Genomic DNA, 17,899 nt, shown 5'->3' with positions numbered 1-17,899 from the left:
GTATCAGTGGGTCTGAGGTAGTGCCAGCTGATGAAGAAAATCAGGCTGGCGAGAGCTTGAAAGAGGCCTTTTCAGCAAGACTCTGGGTGAACTCTCTTCTCACAGATGTTTTTAAAAGGATTTTTTAAAAAGACCATTACAACTTTACCTCTTTATGCTGGCTTTCAATTGTGGCATGGGCATAGCCGGGGGGGGAGGCAGGGAGGAGAGGGGCCCCCCTAAATCAATAAAAAAACTTACTTACTTACTAACTGGTTATTCCCCCCCCAACATTAAGCATGCCTCCCCCCCCCCAACATAAATTCTGTCTATGTTCATGAATGGTGGGGTCATAGTTGAGGATGACTTGCTGGACTGGAGTGTCCTTGTGTTGGTTTTATGCTGGTTTTCTTTTGTACAGTGCATTTTTGAACGTGGATTTGCTTTAGGGCAGTGGTTCCCAACAGGTGGTCCGCGGACCCCCAGGGGTCCGCGAGCTATGCCAGAGGGGTCCGCAAGATGCTATTAGAATAAAAAATATATTAAATATATTTCATATGATAACAGATTTTTTGTTCTGGCCGCTTCCTGCATGAGCAGAGTCTAGCGCAAAACTAGAATTAGATAGAGGCAGTAGTTTTGCTGTATGCCGTTAGGTGGCGCTTTACAAACACTACTGTTTTGCAAAGAGGCAGTGCGCGCATTCTACTAACGCTCACCTCCCCAAGATGCTTTGCGCGCGTCGGCTTCATTTGTGCGCTACTGCGCAGGTACCCTGTCTTCTCCATTCCCCTCCCTCCTCCCTGGCGCGCGCTGCCTCTTTGCAAAACAGTAGTGTTTGTAAACAAAGCGTTGTTTTTCGCGGAAGCTACAGTTCGCGTAGTTAAAAATGGACCGTTGGTTAAAAATATAAAAAGACTCTTAATTTGGCTCTCACTTTTTAATTTTAGGATTAGGAATTAATGGGGGTCCTTGTCACAATAGCGGCTCGATGAGGGGTCCTCGAGAAAAGTTTGTTGGGAACCCCTGCTTTAGGGTATTTGTAAGGCATTGTGAGAAGCAACAAAATAAACATCTAAAAATCAAGAATGCAACCATGTAGTTTAGAAAGCTTTAGAAAAGCAGCTTGGGAGTCGCTCTCCCCCCTGCTTATACAGCTTTGTTAATACGGTTTATAACGGATAAAAAGGGAGCCGATTTAAAATCAAATGTCTGTCCTAGCTCACATAGGTTTTATTATTTGCACGGGCGAATCGTTAGGCAAAAACGCGCACAAATCCGGTCCGTGGCACTTTAAAGGTTTGAGAAATGCAGTAACTCTGCAGTCGGGGGGGGGGGGGGATAAATAAAAACCAGGCCAAGCAGTTATAAAGACCCAACACCTCCAGACTGTTTCTAACAGCATCTGATATGCTGATTCTCTGAACACGTATAGTCTGTCCATTTAGCTTTCATGCCCAATAGCCACTGAAAAGTTATTTAAACCTCTTTCAAAGCCATCAGTTCATATTGAGGCAGCGCATTCCAAAAGTTAAGTTTGTGTAAAAAAAAAACAAAAAAACCACCAGTCCCGGGGGAGGGTTCTCCATGGGATGTTGTACAGAAAATGTCAGTTCCTGTCCCACCGCACCCTCGGGGACCACGTAAGCATGGCTTTTTTCTGACTCTCCAGTCGGGTAGCCAACAAGCACTAGGACCTGGCGAACAAAAAAGCAAAAAAAAAACTTTTTAAAAGCCTCTTCTCAGGACTTTTCTGGCTGCCCGGACACGCTTTGAAATAGTTTCCAGAAGTCTTTGCTGCAAAAGCCTAAAAGAAGGGGGGGTGGACGCGCACAATCCCTGCCTGCTGAGAGCGATCGGATCCCGCCACGAGCGCTTTGGGTCCCTTTTTTGCAAGCCAACCGCAGGCCGTTTTTTTTTACACGTCTACAGAAATCGGAGCGGCTTGCTTGCAATCCTCCAGGCCTCCGTTTCGGGTTTTTTCTTTCTTTCTTTTTTTAGGAAAGCGCCTCCTCTGCTCTCTTCTCCCTCCCACCCACCCCCCGTCCGCTCCCCCTTTCGCTGCTTCAAGCGCCAGGCGCAGCTGCCGAGCCTTCCTTTTCCTGCCCGAGGGCGCACCGTCGAAGAACATCATGATGAGCCTGCTGTGCGTCGTCTTTGCGCTGTGCCTGCTCGGGGTCCGCGGCTTGGGAGACCCCGGCCCGTTGGAAGACGTCGTCATCGACCGATACTACATCCCCAAAGTGTGCCTGCGAGAAGTCCAGATGGGAGACTTCGTCCGGTACCATTACAATGGCACTTTTCAGGACGGCACCAAGTTCGACTCTAGGTACTTTCCTTCTCATTTCCCTCGCTGAGAAATGCGCAGCAGCTCCGTCCAGGGCAGAACTGCCTTTGATCCAGAGACAAAGGGTTAGGGTGACTAGCGGCGGCTCACCTGCAGTCCCTGGCAAATTGGAATTAAGGAGTGGCAAAATATCTTCCCCGCCCCCGTGTTCGAAACTCCCATTGTTCTAGGCGCATTTTGCCACAGGGAATTATTTCATGAGCGCAAGCAGTTTCTGAGCTCCCGGCCAAGATTTCAAATTAAAACTGCAGAGTGGACGGAAAGGAGGACATTTTTTCGCCTCCCCTACTTCCAGCTACTCTCTGAGGACTGGAGAAGAGACCCTCTTAAGAATATTAAGGGGGTGTGCAGGGGAAGGACGAGACCATGTGAAAAAGGAACATAATATTTTAGCTGCAGTTCATTCATTTTCAGCTTTGTATTCTTGTTATCAAAAAAGTGCGCCTAGACATTCCATTGTTGCGTCCATAACCTAGGTTTAAAGTGCCATTTAGTGCCTAGCTTTCGTATCTCAGTTTCTAACACTGTCCAGTCCCTGCCCCTCCACTTAGGAGATTCCCCCATAAGTTGAGAGACGGGAGACCGTGTTTTAATGTTTAATCTTTGTGCATACAACCGTAGAAAAACAGCCCTCCCTTCCTTTTTAAAAAAACAACCACCAGCCAGCCAGCAACCTCTCTCTCTCCCTTGCAAGAGGAATTTCATGCTTCTGGCGGTATGTGCCTTCTATCTTCTGCCTCTTTGGGGCCTCGCTGATCCCTCACATAACTTCAGATGCTTTTGCACAGCAGTTTGCAGCTGCAAAGCCAGCTTCTGGCTAGGAGGGTGCAGGGTGGACTTTGCAAAGAGCCAGGTCTGGGGGAAAAAGAAGGGGTCCACCCTGGAAGAAACGTGGGCAGGCTTGCAATAAATTTTGTGGGGGCGCTTTCCTGCGTTGTACTGGGGTGAGAAGCAAAGCAAGGGTGAGGGTGGACACGAAATGCATGTGATGCTTCAAATTAAATTAAATTAATTTATTAAAAAATATTTTAAAGTACCTATTGGTCAGGACTCTGTGACCAGAGCATTGGAAAGAGGTTTGTTTGTTTGGGGGAAACTGGATAGAATACTGTTGACATGCTTTTCTTTTTATCTGAGTTAGGGATTTCCATTCAGAAAACCTGGATATTCAGGAAAGGGACATTTAATATCTCTGAGAGGGTAGCGGGGGCAACTCAGGCCACAAACCCTTGCCTTAGCAAACATACTTTAGATAATTTCTTCCCATCGGCTAAATTTGGGATATATCATTCTAGAATAGAATTCGTTTGCTGAATCTGGCCACACTCAATGAGATTTAGTCCCAGGAACTTGTTTTAAAAACCCAGTTGTTATTATTTATTTCACTAGATTGTGGGGGGTAAGGAGGAGGTGCAAGGAGTGTTTTGGGGGAAGTGTTTGAAATAAGACAAAATGGACGTCGTTCTATTAGGTCTGGCCTGTTTTTGCTGTAGGCTGGTCTTGTGAAAACTTTAGAGCAACCCACATTCCTCAACTCCACAGATGAGAAAATCAGATCATCTCGAAGGATAATAAACCTTCAGTTTGCACCTCTCCTTGACACTCCCTTCTCCATCCGTGCTATCCTTGGAAATAAGTCCCATAGAATTCAGTGGTACTGTACTTTCCCCCAGGTAAATAGGTATCAAGGGAAAGAGAGGGGAGGAAAGATTATCATTGGCTGGATGGCTGGTGGTTGTTTTTTTAAAGGAAGGGCTCTTTTTCTATGGTTGCAAGCTTGGAATTTCTGAACATAGAATTGTAGCCAGTGTTGCATGCATGGAGTTCCATTCAGGCAATCAGACTTCCCTTCTCTTCTCCCTCCCCCCCCCCATGTCCCCAAAATCTTCTCCCAACCTTTTGGAGCAGAATTTGAGGGTGCATGAGGGGGCGGGAATCAGAGGAAAGGAAAGTTAAAGTCATGCCTTTGCTGGATCAAACCAAATCGCACAGTCCAACATTCTACATGATATAGTAAAGCGAAATTCAAATAAGGACAAAATTGATAAAATAAATTTCAAGAGGGAGAAGGAAACACATCTAGAGCAGGACGTTTTCACGTAAGGATATTTTAGATCTGAACTTCTGCAGGCTTTGTTTAAAAACTGAAAAAATAAAGATGTGGAACTTTTAGTTACATGTGTCCAAACTCCCTTAATGAATAAAGAATACTCACTCACTTTCCCTTGCGTCAAAAGACAAATTGTTTGACTGAGAAATGGGTGCAACAACCCTTTTACTTTGCTATTACATTATCCCTTGGTTCAGCATCGCTTGAATCTATGTGTAATTTAGCTGGCACATCCTAAGGTATGTTAGAGTGAACCTTAAAAAAAACTATTGGGGCATTTTTGAAATCGTGTCTTGAGCATCAAACTTCACTGCCCACGGACCCACGTTGAGCTGCTACGAAGCAAGATAGAGGTGTGTCGGAAGGAAGGGGGCAGGCAGTGAGCTGCTATAGGCTGTGGGTGGAGATGGCGTCCATGATGGGATCTGCCGTTCGGCTGTAGACGTGTCATCTGCATGAGGCTGCAGCTGCTTATGCATTTTAAAACTTATGCATATTGCAACTTAGGACGGTGACTCCTTTTCCCGTCCAAAATCCACACACTGGAAGCAGCAGTCCTATAAAAGGCCTGGATCCAGTTTTCTTGAGATCTGGAAGAAAACTTGATCTTGATTTGAAACCTCGGTGCTAACTGCCTTTCCTCCCCCCATATCATGACATGCAGGCTGATCCTCTGGGCGAATTCAGAGTGCAGGATCAGGCTATTCCGCTCCTCCTTTTCCGACTGAAAGGAAGTTGGAGATCAGGTTTCATTTGCTGCTCTCCATGCTAGTAGTTTGGGGGGTGTTTTTCCTCCCCAGCAAAACTTTACGGAATCTCTGCCTTACTAAAACGGGTATACACCCACGTTCCTTGCTTCAGGGCACAGTTTTGTTTAAAAAAGATGGTTTCTGCTGTTGCTGTGCAATTCGGGTAAATAATTGAATCAGTCCTAAAATAGTTTTCAGAAATGTATCCAAGCGCATCTTGAAGCCAGCAAGATTTCTTTTCCTTTTTGCTACTGCAACAGTTACAGGAAGAGTTTGTGGGGGTTTTTTATAGTACTGTACAATGCTGCTTTTCAACCTTAAGCTCTGGTTCTCAAATAGTTTTCCACGAGGTCCACTCTGAGGAGGGAACGGCCTGGCCAGGTCCCAGAGTGAACTCAGCGAGACGTGTTTCTGCTTCCACCACGCCACACAAACTTCCTTTGCCTCTGAATTGGCTAAAATTGTTGCTGGGCCTGATGGGAATTGTAGTGCCAGACATCTGGTAGTTGGCCAAGGCTGGCCCAGCTAGTCCAACATCCTGTTTCTCACAGTTGCCACCCAACCACATGGATCCTGTAGGCAGGATATGAGAGCCACAGCCCTCTCCTGGTGTTCCAGGGGATGCGGATGGCGCTGTGGTCTAAACCACTGAGCCTCTTGGGCTTGCCGATCAGAACGTCGGCGGTTCGATTCCCTGTGACGGAGTGAGCTCCCGTTGCTTTGTTCCAGCTCCTGCCAACCTGGCAGTTCAAAAGCACACCAGTGCAAGTAGATAAATAGGTACCACTGTGCCAGGAAGGTAAACGGCGTTTCCGTGCGCTCTGGTTTCTGTCACAGTGTTCCGTTGCGCCAGAAGCAGTTTAGTCCTGCTGGCCACATGACCCGGAAAGCTGTCTGTGGACAAACGCTGGCTCCCTCGGCCTGAAAGCGAGATGAGCGCCACAACCCCATAGTCGCCTTTGACTGGATTTAACCTTCCAGGAGTCCTTTACCTTTTACCTTACCTTTATGTGGTGTTGCTCCCCAGCAAATAGCACTCGCAAACATGCCGCCTGAGAACCTGGAGCTTGCCTGTAGCCATAGCTAGTAGACATTGATCACCTCATCCTCCGTGAATTGGTCCAGTCCCCTTTAAAGCAATCTAAGCCAGTCGCCATGACCACACATCATATTATCTATTAACTGGCCATTTTAGAGTTATCTTTGCTCCATTTTTTTTGGTTGTTGTTTCTGCTCATCTCTTCAATGCCTTCTTTCCCTTCCAGCTATGATCGAGGTGCCACCGTGGCCGGTGTGGCTGGCGTGGGGCGACTCATTACCGGCATGGACAGAGGCCTGCAGGGGATGTGTGTGAACGAGAGAAGGCACCTCATTGTGCCACCTCATCTTGGCTACGGCAGCATTGGCGTGGGTGAGTGGCAAGAGTCCAGGGTTGACAGGCATGGCCTGAGCCTGACAATATGTTAGCTGCATATCTGTGCCTTTAAGGGCGCATTAAAAAAAACCCAAAAATATCAGGGAGTGTGCACAGTGATCTGATCAACTAGATCCTAGCATGGGGGTAGGAGGATCATCTACTCCAGGGGTCAGCAAACTTTTTCAGCAGGGGGCCGGTCCACTGTCCCTCAGACCTTGTGGGGGGCCGGATTATATTTTGGAAAAAAAATATTGAATGAATTCCTATGCCCCACAAATAACCCAGAGATGCATTTTAAACAAATGGACACATTCTACTCATGTAAAAACATGCTGATTCCCGGACCATCCGTGGGCTGGATTTAGAAGGCGATTGGGCTGCATTCGGCCCCCGGGCCTTAATTTGGGGATCCCTGATCTAGTCCAACCCCCTGCAATGCAGGAACAAGCAGCTGTCACTTACGGAGATTGAACCTGCAACCTTGGCATTGTCGGCACCACACTCTAACCAACTGAGCTAGCCGTAGCAAGGATTGCACTGCACTGCACTGCAAGGCCCTGAGAATGAATGAATGAATCTTTATTTGCATCAGCCATCGGCCATAGCAATAAAACGACGATACGATATACGAAGAATAGAAATAAAAAGCCAATTATATAAAATACATTTTAGGGTTTTGGAAGGCCCTGAGATAATAAGAGCAGGTTTCTGTACTGAGAAGTTGTTTCCCGCCTCCAAATAGGCTTGAGCTTCCCTACTTCTTGTCGTTTCTGGTTCCACCCGTTTTGCATTACATGGCTTCCCCATCCATCACTCTTTTCTCCTCCCTTTTGTGCATTTCCTGTACTGTACTCGGTAAAGTGCCACGCAGATGGATGGCAGTATAAAAAACAGATAAATAATAATACTGAATGGCCTGGTGCCATTGGTGGAGGGGCAATGGTTGTGGTGTCCTCCCAGTCCCCCTGAGAATTGTCGTTTCGGTCTCCATGGTCGTTCCCCGTTTTCAACCCCATAGCTGGCCTGATTCCCCCGGACACCACCCTCTACTTCGATGTCATTCTGCTTGACATCTGGAACAAAGAAGACAAGCTGCAGATCACCACCGTCTCCAAGCCACAACGCTGCAACCGCACAGTGGAGAACTCAGACTTTGTGCGCTACCACTACAACGGCACACTTCTCGACGGCACCCCCTTTGACTCCAGGTAGGATGTGCTGAAAGGGAGATGGCGTGTTTGGGCTCAGGGGTTTGGTACAGAGATTGAAAAAACAGCAAAATAATCATTATTGTCATTGCAGTTGCAATTACTGTATAGCAGTCCCTTGGCTACACTCCCAAACTGGATTGACCCCTACCCTTCCAAGGCTGCTGCTGGTTTAAAAAACAGAAGGAGAATCCAAGCCGCTGGATTCAAAGATGCATTTTGCGTTATGTTTTAAGTTGACTCTCATTCTGCATAATAGGTAGAGCAGCTATCCGGTCAAAGATGCTGGATCTCTGGTAGTGGTGTTAAATGTAGTGATTAAGAATGTAGTGATTAAGAATGATGTAGAATAAGAATAGGGGACGCAGGTGGCGCTGTGGGTTAAACCACAGAGCCTAGAGCTTGCCGATCAGAAGGTCAGCGGTTCGAATCCCTGCGACGGGGTGAGCTCCCGTTTCTTGGTCCCAGCTCCTGCCAGCCTAGCAGTACGAAAGCACGTCAAAGTGCAGTAGATAAATAGGTACCGCTTCAGCGGGAAGGTAAACGACATTTCTGTGTGCTGCTCTGGTTCGCCAGAAGCGGCTTTGTCATGCTGGCCACATGACCTGGAAGCTGTACGCCAGCTCCCTCGGCCAATAATGCGAGATGAGCGCCGCAACCCCAGAGTCAGTCACGACTGGACCTAATTGTCAGGGGTCCGTTTACCTTTACCTTTTAGAATAAGAATAAGGTGAGGAGCGGGTAGTGCTGTGGTCTAAACCACTGAGCCTCTTGGGCTTGCCGATCAGAAGGCCGACAGTTCGAATCCCCGCGATGGGGTGAGCTCCCGTTGCTCTGTCCCAGCTCCTGCCAGCCTAGGAATTCGAAAGTATGCTAGTGCAAGTAGATAAATAGGTACCACCGCGGTGGGAATGTAAATGGCGTTTCCGTGTGCTCTGGTTTCCGTCACTGTGTTCCGTTGTGCCAGAAGCGGTTCAGTCATTCTGGCCATATGACCAGGAAAGCTGTCTGTGGACAAACGCCGGATCCCTCGGCCTGAATGCAAGATGAGCATTGCAACCCCATAGTCGCCTTTGGCTGGACTTAACCTTGCAGGGGTCCTTTACCTTTTTTTTTTTAACCGTTTAGTGGGTGCCTCTAAGGTGGCATTCTTTTCGCCGAAACCGTTTCCTTGCCTGATGTCTCTTTCCCTTTCTCCATCCTCACCTGTCTCCCAGCTATGGAAAAGACAGTACTTATGACACCTACGTGGGTTCAGGTTGGCTGATCAAAGGGATGGACGAGGGCCTGCTAGGCATGTGTGCTGGAGAGAAACGGCAAATAGTGATCCCCCCGTTCCTGGCCTATGGAGAGAAAGGCTACGGTAAGGTGTTCAAGAAATTGTGAATCTGAACCACAAGGTGAACTGAATTCATTCAGTACATTTCCAAGCACAATTCAAAGTGTTGGTGCTGACTTTTAAAGCCCTAAATGGTCGTGGCCCAGTATACCTGAAGGAGTGTCTCCACTCCTGTCGTTCAGCCCGAACACTGAGGTCCAGCTCCGAGGGCCTTCTGGTGGTTCCCTCACTGCGATAAGTGAGGTTACAGGGAACCAGGCAGAGGGCCTTCTCGGTAGTGGCACCCGCCCTGTGGAACGCCCTCCCACCAAATGTCAAGGAAATAAACGACTATCTGACTTTTAGAAGACATCTGAAGGCAGCCCTGTTTAGGGAAGTTTTTAATGTGTTACATTTTATCGCATTTGTAATATTTTGTTTTGAGCCGCACCGAGTGGCTGGGGAAAGCCAGCCAGATGGGCAGGGTATAAATAATAAATTATTATTATTATTATATTATTACGTATCTGCAGAAGAATTTAAATTTAAATATAATGATGATGATGATGATGATGATGATGATGAAAATATGTGAAAATCACCTCAAATTATGTATCAAAGAAATCCACAAATTTCACCAATAAATTCTTTCTTTATTTCTTTTTTTTTTAAAAAAAGGACAATAAGACTTTATTGTATTTAGAAATAAATATCTTTTGGAGGGGAAAATAGGATTATACCTGCTAAGAGATCTTGAGGGTCCCGCTTAAATAGAAATGTACGTACATTTGTGCATACATACAAGGGGCTCCCGTACAAACACTTGGTGATGAGGGGCAAGAATTCGTAGAATTGTAGAGTTGGAAGGGACCCCGAGGGTCATCTAGTCCAAGCCCCTGCGATGCAGGGATCTAAGCTAAAGCATCCACACACAGAGATGTCTTTAAAAACATGACATCTGCAAAGGGGCTACGCACTAATGTTTAAAACAGGGGTCCTCCATCTTTCAAGGCCTGGAGGCACATATGGAAATGCAAGGGTAGGTGGGTGCACCAGACCCCCCTCCTTGCAAGGCACACGAACACACACACACACACACACACACACACACACAAGAGAACACCTCCAAAACACAGACAAACCCCTCCCAACCATAAACCACCTCACAAAGCCAAACGAAACCCTACAAATATAAAAAAAGAATTTACTGGTAGGGGGCTGTGGTGGGCACCAAGAGGGGTGTCTGAGGGTGCCATGATGTTCACTGGCACCGTGTTGGGGACCCCAGAACTAAAAGCCTCAAAGCCACAACTTCTGTGGACTGAAGTCAGCTACATTCAGTTGTGGATTTATCACAAATGGCAGAAACAGCAGCCTTAGCACACTTTGCCATTCAGTGCTCTTGAAGAAAGAAATGGTACCCAGTGGTACCTCGGGTTACAAGACGCTTCAGGTTACAGACTCCGCTAACCCAGAAATAGTACCTCGGGTTAAGAACTTTACCTCAGGATGAGAACGAAAATCGCGCGGGAGCCGCCATTAGCTAAAGTGGTACCTCAGGTTAAGAACAGTTTCAGGTCAGCAGTGTGATGCAGCAGCTAAAGAAGCCAATGCAATTCTGGGCTGCATCAATAGAAGTATAGCATCTAGATAAAGGCAAGTAATAGTACCACTGTATTCTGCTCTGGTCAGACCTCACCTGGAGTACTGTGTCCAGTTCTGGGCACTACAGTTCAAGAAGGATACTTACAAGCTGGAACGTGTCCAGAGGAGGGCAACCAAAATGGTCAAAGGCCTGGAAACAATGCCTTATGAGGAACGGCTTAGGGAGCTGGGTATGTTTAGCCTGGACAAGAGAAGGTTAAGGGGTGATATGATAGCCATGTTCAAATATATGAAAGGATGTCATATGGAGGAGGGAGAAACATTGTTTTCTGCTGCTCCAGAGAAGCGGACACAGAGCAATGGATTCAAACTACAAGAAAGAAGATTCCACCTAAACATTAGGAAGAACTTCCTGACAGTAAGAGCTGTTCGGCAGTGGAATTTGCTGCCAAGGAGTGTGGTGGAGTCTCCTTCTTTGGAGGTCTTTAAGCAGAGGCTTGACAGCCATATGTCAAGAATGCTTTGATGGTGTTTCCTGCTTGGCAGGGGGTTGGACTGGATGGTCCTTGTGGTCTCTTCCAACTCTATGATTCTAGGTTAAGAACGGACCTCCAGAACGAATTAAGTTCTTAACCCGAGGTACCACTGTATTTCAAAAGCATTTTTTAGAGGGGACACCAGCTAATCTGCTTTTGAAATACAGTGGTACCTCGGGTTAAGAACTTAATTCGTTCTGGAGGTCCGTTCTTAACCCGAGGTACCACTGTATTTCAAAAGCAGAGCAGCTGGTGTCCCCTCTAAAAAATGGGGTGGTTTAAAGTGTTCCTCCACGTGACCTAGCTCCATGTGGCTGCCTGAGCTGAGCTGAGCTGCTTCTCCTTTCCTTTTCTCAGGCACTGTCATCCCGCCTCAAGCCTCCCTCGTTTTTGATGTTCTCCTGGTGGACCTACACAACCCAAAAGATGGCATCTCCCTGGAGCACTTGGAAGTGCCAGCGTCTTGCAAGCGCAAGGCCGTGACCGGAGACTTTGTGCGGTACCATTATAATGGCACCCTGATGGACGGGACCCTCTTTGATTCCAGGTAACAGAAATGCAGCTGTCACTGATAAGAAAGCGCTACCATCTTCCCTTCTCCACCATGCTGTCATTCCTTGGTATTCTTTGCATGGCTAACGTAACCAGAAGTTCAGGTTTTTTTCTAGAATAGGGTTGTTTGGAAATTCTGTCAAAATGGGAAGCTCTACCTGAAATTGAGTCGATTTGCATAGCCACCTGCAAACAGAAACAGGAATCAGGCAGGTGATTATGATCGGTATCCACAGCCGCCATTCTCCAGTCTCCAATTTTCTATAATTATTTTTCCCCCCCTTATTTATTTATCTCCTCCTCCCTCTTGAAACGATTCAATAATAATGTAGTTAATTATACAGTCGTACCTCTACTTACGAATTTAATGCGTTCCGAACGCACATTCGTAAGTCAAAAAAAATTGTAAGTCGAATCCCATAGGAATGCATTGGGAGAAAAAATTCGTAAGGAGAAGCAACCCTATCTAAAAATTCGTAAGTAGAAAAAATCCTATCTAAACAACATCCAAGATGGCGGACGGAGCTCTGTTTGTAAGTAGAAACATTCGTAAGTAGAGTTATTTGTAAGTAGAGGTACCACTGTATTGTTAATTACATTGTTATATTTGGCCACAGTGAACAGTGAGCTGAATAATGTCGTTTTCACTGAACTTTAATAGCAGTGGAACAGAAAGCATAGAATCATAGAACTGAAAAGTTGGAAGGCACTACAAAGTCCAATCCTCATGCAATGCAGGAATCTTTTGCCTAATGTGGGGCTTGAACCCACAACCCTGAGATTAAGAGTCTCATTCTCTACCGACTGAGCTATCACAGGCTGGCCTTGCAACAGATGCAAGGCAGAACAGAAAACAACGTCATTTTACATCCCTAGCCCAGAAGGAGTCTATCGAAGGCAGAACAGAACAGGGGAAGGTGAGAGGAGAATCAAAATATAGAGGAAGTGTGAACAGAGCCAGCTCAAAGCGCAGGCTGAGCAGAGAGACTTGGAAGTCCTTCTGTTACTTAGGTTACCTTGCCCAATAAGTTTTTGCCGGAGTGGGAAGATGACAGATTCTCACTTTCTAGCCGATCAGAGCCACGGAGCTCATGTCTCGCCCTGCTCTTTCGGTCTGTCTCTGGCTGGGCTCAGCCACGGTTTAAGAAATCTGAAGGGGGAAACCTCAGGCTCTGCTGTAACGCCAGTTTGTAAGACACTTCTTCCCCACGGTTTCTCTCTCTCTCCAATTCCAGTTATTCACGAAACCACACCTACGACACTTACATTGGGAAAGGCTACATTATTCCAGGAATGGACCAGGGGCTTCAAGGAGTCTGTATTGGCGAAAGGAGAAGAATCATTATCCCACCCCACTTGGCCTATGGAGAAACGGGGGCAGGTAAGTGGACCGAACAGGTTGAGGTGGGTGGGGAGCCCCTCAGCGGGACCCTACGAAGGCTTATATCTACAAACCAGCCCCCCGGCTTTGAAATATCTGCTAGGTTTGAGTGGCCACACAAATCCACCAATGTTGCTTTGGTTTTCCTATGCAAAGGAAACAAAGGTTGATTTGGGGAGGGCTCCCAGAAGGTATAAAGGCTGAAAACCACAGGGCCAAACAACGAAACATAAAGAAACGGAGGTAATGGCCCCCAAATGTATTCTGGGACACTGGCAAGAGATTCCAGAGACATACTCCGTGCTCCTTCTACACTGCTAATAAGTGCCTAGAAGGGGGAATATATCTCTCATGCAAACTGCTGAAATGTAGAATCATAGAATCGGAAGAGACCACAAGGGCCATCCAGTCCAACCCCCTGCCAAGCAGGAAACACCATCAAAGCATTCTTGACATATGGCTGTCAAGCCTCTGCTTAAAGACCTCCAAAGAAGGAGACTCCACCACACTCCTTGGCAGCAAATTCCACTGCCGAACAGCTCTTACTGTCAGAGACATACTCCGTGCTGCGAGTAGTGGTTGCAAATTGCCTCGTCAGCTGTGTCCCTTGGAGGACTTTTGCCTAATGTGTATGCATCCTCACTCTTTAAAACCTCCCAAAAAAACCAAGTCTGTCCTTCTTGTCCCCTAGGGAACAAGATCCCTGGCTCGGCTGTGCTCATCTTCGACGTCCACGTCATCGATTTCCACAATCCCACAGACCCTGTGGAAATACAGACTATCCACCGGCCTGCGGACTGCAACGTCACCACCCAAGACAGGGATTTTGTTCGCTACCATTACAACTGCTCCCTCCTGGATGGCACCAAGCTCTTCTCCTCGTGAGTCTTTTGCTTAAGAGTTCAGCTTATCTCATAGAATTGTAGAGTTGGGAGGGACACCCCAAGGGTCACCTGCTCTCAACCCCCTGCAATGCAGGAATTTAAATGTCAACAAATACCCACATTGCCTTATCACAAAGTAACCTAAAGGGAAGTAGTGGACGACCTGATGGGGCAGCAGCACTCCTCTGGCCTCCCTTGGGCCATTTCACCGTAGTCCGGCCCACCACATGGTCTGAGGGACGGTGGACCGGCCCACGGCTGAAAAAGGTTGCTGACCCCTGTTCTAAGACTAAGGTGGGCCTCCTTAGGGAATTCTCCTAACCTGGGTCCACGGCTGCCACATCAGCACATGTCAGGGACTGGACTGAGGGGGATGAAACTCCTGAACCTTCCAGAGAAGAGGAAGGCAGTATTGAATTACAGCAGTGGTTTGAGGAAGGTCACAGCTCAGAGACAGATGAACAGAAGAGTTTGGAGGTGTTGGGAGAAGAGAAGGGGGAGACAGGGCCAGAGCAGCCAGCAGACGCGTTATCACTGGAGAGCATTTCTGACCCTCCTTTTCCCAGAACCCAGCATGCATTGAAAGTGGAAGAGCAAAAGACTCAGAGACAATTTAGCCCCGGGCAGCCACCGTAAGGGGAAGGGAGGGGGAGGAGCTCGGTTGGAGCAATGCCATTGACCTAAGGGGCACCGTACGGAGGCCTCACTTTGTGAATATTGAATAAAGACTCGGTAAGAGCTTCCTTGTCAACTTCCTTGGCTGTCTGCCGTGAGAGTGGGGAGGATTGGAATTCACTGAAACCTGACAGCACATTTCCCCCTTCCCGTCACTGGGAGTAGCAAAGTAAATTACGCAAAATGAATATACATGCCAATCGGTGCATGCATATGAGAGAGATTTTCTTAAGAGCAGGATTCTGGGGAAGAGGTCCCCGGACACACTTCTGAGATTCCTGCAGATCATATTTCCAAGGATTCCAATGGTCTTCCCTGTTTCCCCACTTGACAGTCACGACTATGAAAACCCTCAAGAAGCCACACTAGGGACCAACAAGATAATTGAAGGCCTGAACAACGGCCTGCTCAACATGTGCGTGGGGGAAAAACGTTCTGTCATCGTTCCTCCCCATTTGGGTCACGGCGAAAGTGGAGGTAAGGCGGTGGGCAACGCCCCTAGCAGCTGTTTTCAGAGTCCACATCACAGGGACAGCAGAAGAAATGGATACTGGGCTCAGAGTTCAGCATCAGGAGAGTCCCTTCTTTCTTTGTTCTTTTTTCCCTAAAGTGACTTTCTAGCTCCTAAGGCTGCAGAAATACAGTCATACTTCATGTTGCCGTGTTTCTCCGAAAATAAGCCTTACTCCGAAAATATGCCATACCCCGAAAATAAGCCATAGTGATAGGCAGTTTAAGACATCCCCTGAAAATAAGCCACCGTGTTTTTTTTGAGGAAAAATACATATAAGACAGTGTCTTATTTTTGGAGGAACACGGTATGTCTCCTGCGGGTTATGTCTTTTCAGGTTATGGATGTGCTAAACCCAGAAGTCCCGGAACAGGTTACTTCTGGGTTCCGCGCAGAAGCGCTAAATTGTACTTTGCACATGCGCAGAAGCGCCGAATTGCATCACGTGCATGCGCAGATGTGGCGCTTCAGGATGTGGCCTTTTCATGTTGTGAACGGGTCTCCGGAACGGATCCCGTTCGCAACCAGAAGTACCACTGTATGGTTGGAAGTCTCTGCATGCATTGTCTGGTAAAATCTCAGAAGCCAGAGTAGGACAGAGTGGTCTTCCCAATGACTAGCAGGAAAATAAATGATGCAAGGCAACACGCGCAACTTAGCATGATTTGCATCACCTTTTGTAGAGTTTTACCATTGTCATTTTTTAGCACAGAACGTACAGAAACTTTTTCGCTACTCATCACTAGCCATGATTAGTAGTCAAAATTTACAGAGCCCAAATGCTAAGGAAGAGTAGTTCAAACTTAATGACATGGGCATTGTCAGTCTATGATGGGAGCTGTGCTTCAGGACAAAAATATTTAGAGGTCCAGGTTTTATAGAAGTTCTTGTGAGAAACTAGGCTATGTGAATTGAATTCATGATTATAATTTAGGAGTAATAACATTATAGCCAGTAGGTGGTGGTAATACAGCTCCTTTTATGGCCTAGTGATGCCATTAAACAGTGAGCAGGAGGAGACATAGTCGCTAAACCCTCTTGATATGACTTCCTGTCAAGAAGCGAGGTCACTTCCTGTCAATAGGTTTCTCCTAGCTTTGACTCCGGGTCAATGCTGCCTACCCAGTGCCTCTATAGATGACCTCGCCCTGTTGATATGTGTACCTTGCATTTTCAGCCCGGGGTGTACCTGGAAGTGCCGTTCTCTACTTTGAGTTAGAGCTTCTACACCGGGAGCCAGGAGTTCCAGACGGATACCTGTTTGTCTGGCACAGCGACCTACCAGAAAACCTGTTTGAAGCCATGGATCTCAACAAGGATGGTGAAGTCCCACCTGAGGAGGTGAGATTTTGCATTCCGTATTAGAAAGTGTGCAACTGGTACTGAAGGATCTGAACTGGGGGGTGGGGTGGGGGGGAAGACAGGATCCACGGCTGGATCCATTTGTACTAACTGTTTGTTCCACTTGAGTAAGAGCATCTACCCAATACCGTATTGGCCTGAATATAAGCCGCACCCAAATATAAGCCACGCCTTTAAAATTGGGGGGGGGGATACTCAAATATAAGCCGCTCCCTTCCTCGCGGCTCCTGGCTGCATACCGTAAGGTTGTGAACATAAGCCATACTTGAACTTCTCACGGACAGAATTTGGGGGGAAAGTGTGGCTTATATTCAGGCCGATGCGGTAGTTAGTTCGAGTTTTAGTAAATTAATAGGGAAAATTTATTCCATTTGTGTACGGGTAAAAACAATAGCTTTGAAACAAGAAGCAAACTTTTTTATTTTAAGAAGATGCACGTGTGTTGTCTTGGGGGCATTGTCTTGGAAGAGGAAACCCTGCCTATACAATGGTGCTCACCATTTACAGTTTGTATAAGCATTGCACTGAAAATATTTTTCTTTTTAGAAATTTGGTTAGCTGGTCAATCAGGAGCATCGTATCAGTTAACTGAAAAGCATAAAAGAAACTAACTAGCCAATTGATTAAACATTGTAGCCCAACTTCCCATTGACTGTTTGCTTGTTTGTTTGTTCGTTTTGATTTGATTTTTTGTACATGTATACTGCTTTTCATTCATATGAACCTGTGGCTTACAAACAAGACATAGCAATAGTGTAATAAAACATAACAGAACATCACAAATACAGCATAAATCATATAAGACAATTAACAAATCATATATAGAAGTCCTTTCCCTTCTGCAACGATGGTGAAATAAAAAATGCAACTTTACATCACACACCCAAAAACAATCTGTACGTTACTGGGTTGCTAGAGGAAGCCAGGGCAGCTATGTGTAGCCGATGCTAAATATTTTGGTCATAACCTGCAGTGAGATGGGGGCCCTTTTAAGGTGTTACAGATTTGAGGGGAGCAACTTGGGTAGAAAAGGGTTGTAAAAAGGTAAAGGGGCCCCTGACCATCGGGTCCAGTCGTGTCTGACTCTGGGGTTGCGGCGCTCATCTCGCTCTATAGGCTGAGGGAGCCGGTGTTTGTCCGCAGACAGCTTCCGGGTCATGTGGCCAGCATGACAAAGCTGCTTCTGGCGAACCAGAGCAGCGCACGGAAACGCCGTTTACCTTCCCGCCGGAGCGGTCCGTATTTATCTACTTGCACTTTGATGT

The 17,899-nt window shown here is 46.8% G+C and overlaps 1 protein-coding gene across 1 annotated transcript in view; it reads left to right on the top strand.

Annotated features, from left to right (window-relative positions):
* The first annotated feature begins 2,090 nt into the window (after window positions 1–2,090).
* Window positions 2,091–17,899, top strand: part of FKBP10 (FKBP prolyl isomerase 10) — a 21,555-nt gene continuing 5,746 nt past the window's right edge. Inside the window, exons 1-9 of the mRNA XM_035134991.3 lie at window positions 2,091–2,308; window positions 6,451–6,596; window positions 7,621–7,810; window positions 9,028–9,173; window positions 11,627–11,816; window positions 13,057–13,202; window positions 13,894–14,083; window positions 15,096–15,238; window positions 16,450–16,613. Coding sequence (XP_034990882.1) covers window positions 2,112–2,308; window positions 6,451–6,596; window positions 7,621–7,810; window positions 9,028–9,173; window positions 11,627–11,816; window positions 13,057–13,202; window positions 13,894–14,083; window positions 15,096–15,238; window positions 16,450–16,613 — 1,512 coding nt within the window. The 5' untranslated portion in view covers window positions 2,091–2,111. The remainder of the gene's footprint in view (window positions 2,309–6,450; window positions 6,597–7,620; window positions 7,811–9,027; window positions 9,174–11,626; window positions 11,817–13,056; window positions 13,203–13,893; window positions 14,084–15,095; window positions 15,239–16,449; window positions 16,614–17,899) is intronic.

This window comes from Zootoca vivipara, chromosome 12, assembly GCF_965207765.1.
Source record: "Zootoca vivipara chromosome 12, rZooViv2.hap1.1, whole genome shotgun sequence".
In the NCBI taxonomy this organism is placed as follows: domain Eukaryota; kingdom Metazoa; phylum Chordata; class Lepidosauria; order Squamata; family Lacertidae; genus Zootoca; species Zootoca vivipara.
The sequence above is the reverse complement of the archived record's forward strand: the minus strand, read 5'-3'. Positions and strand labels throughout refer to the sequence as shown.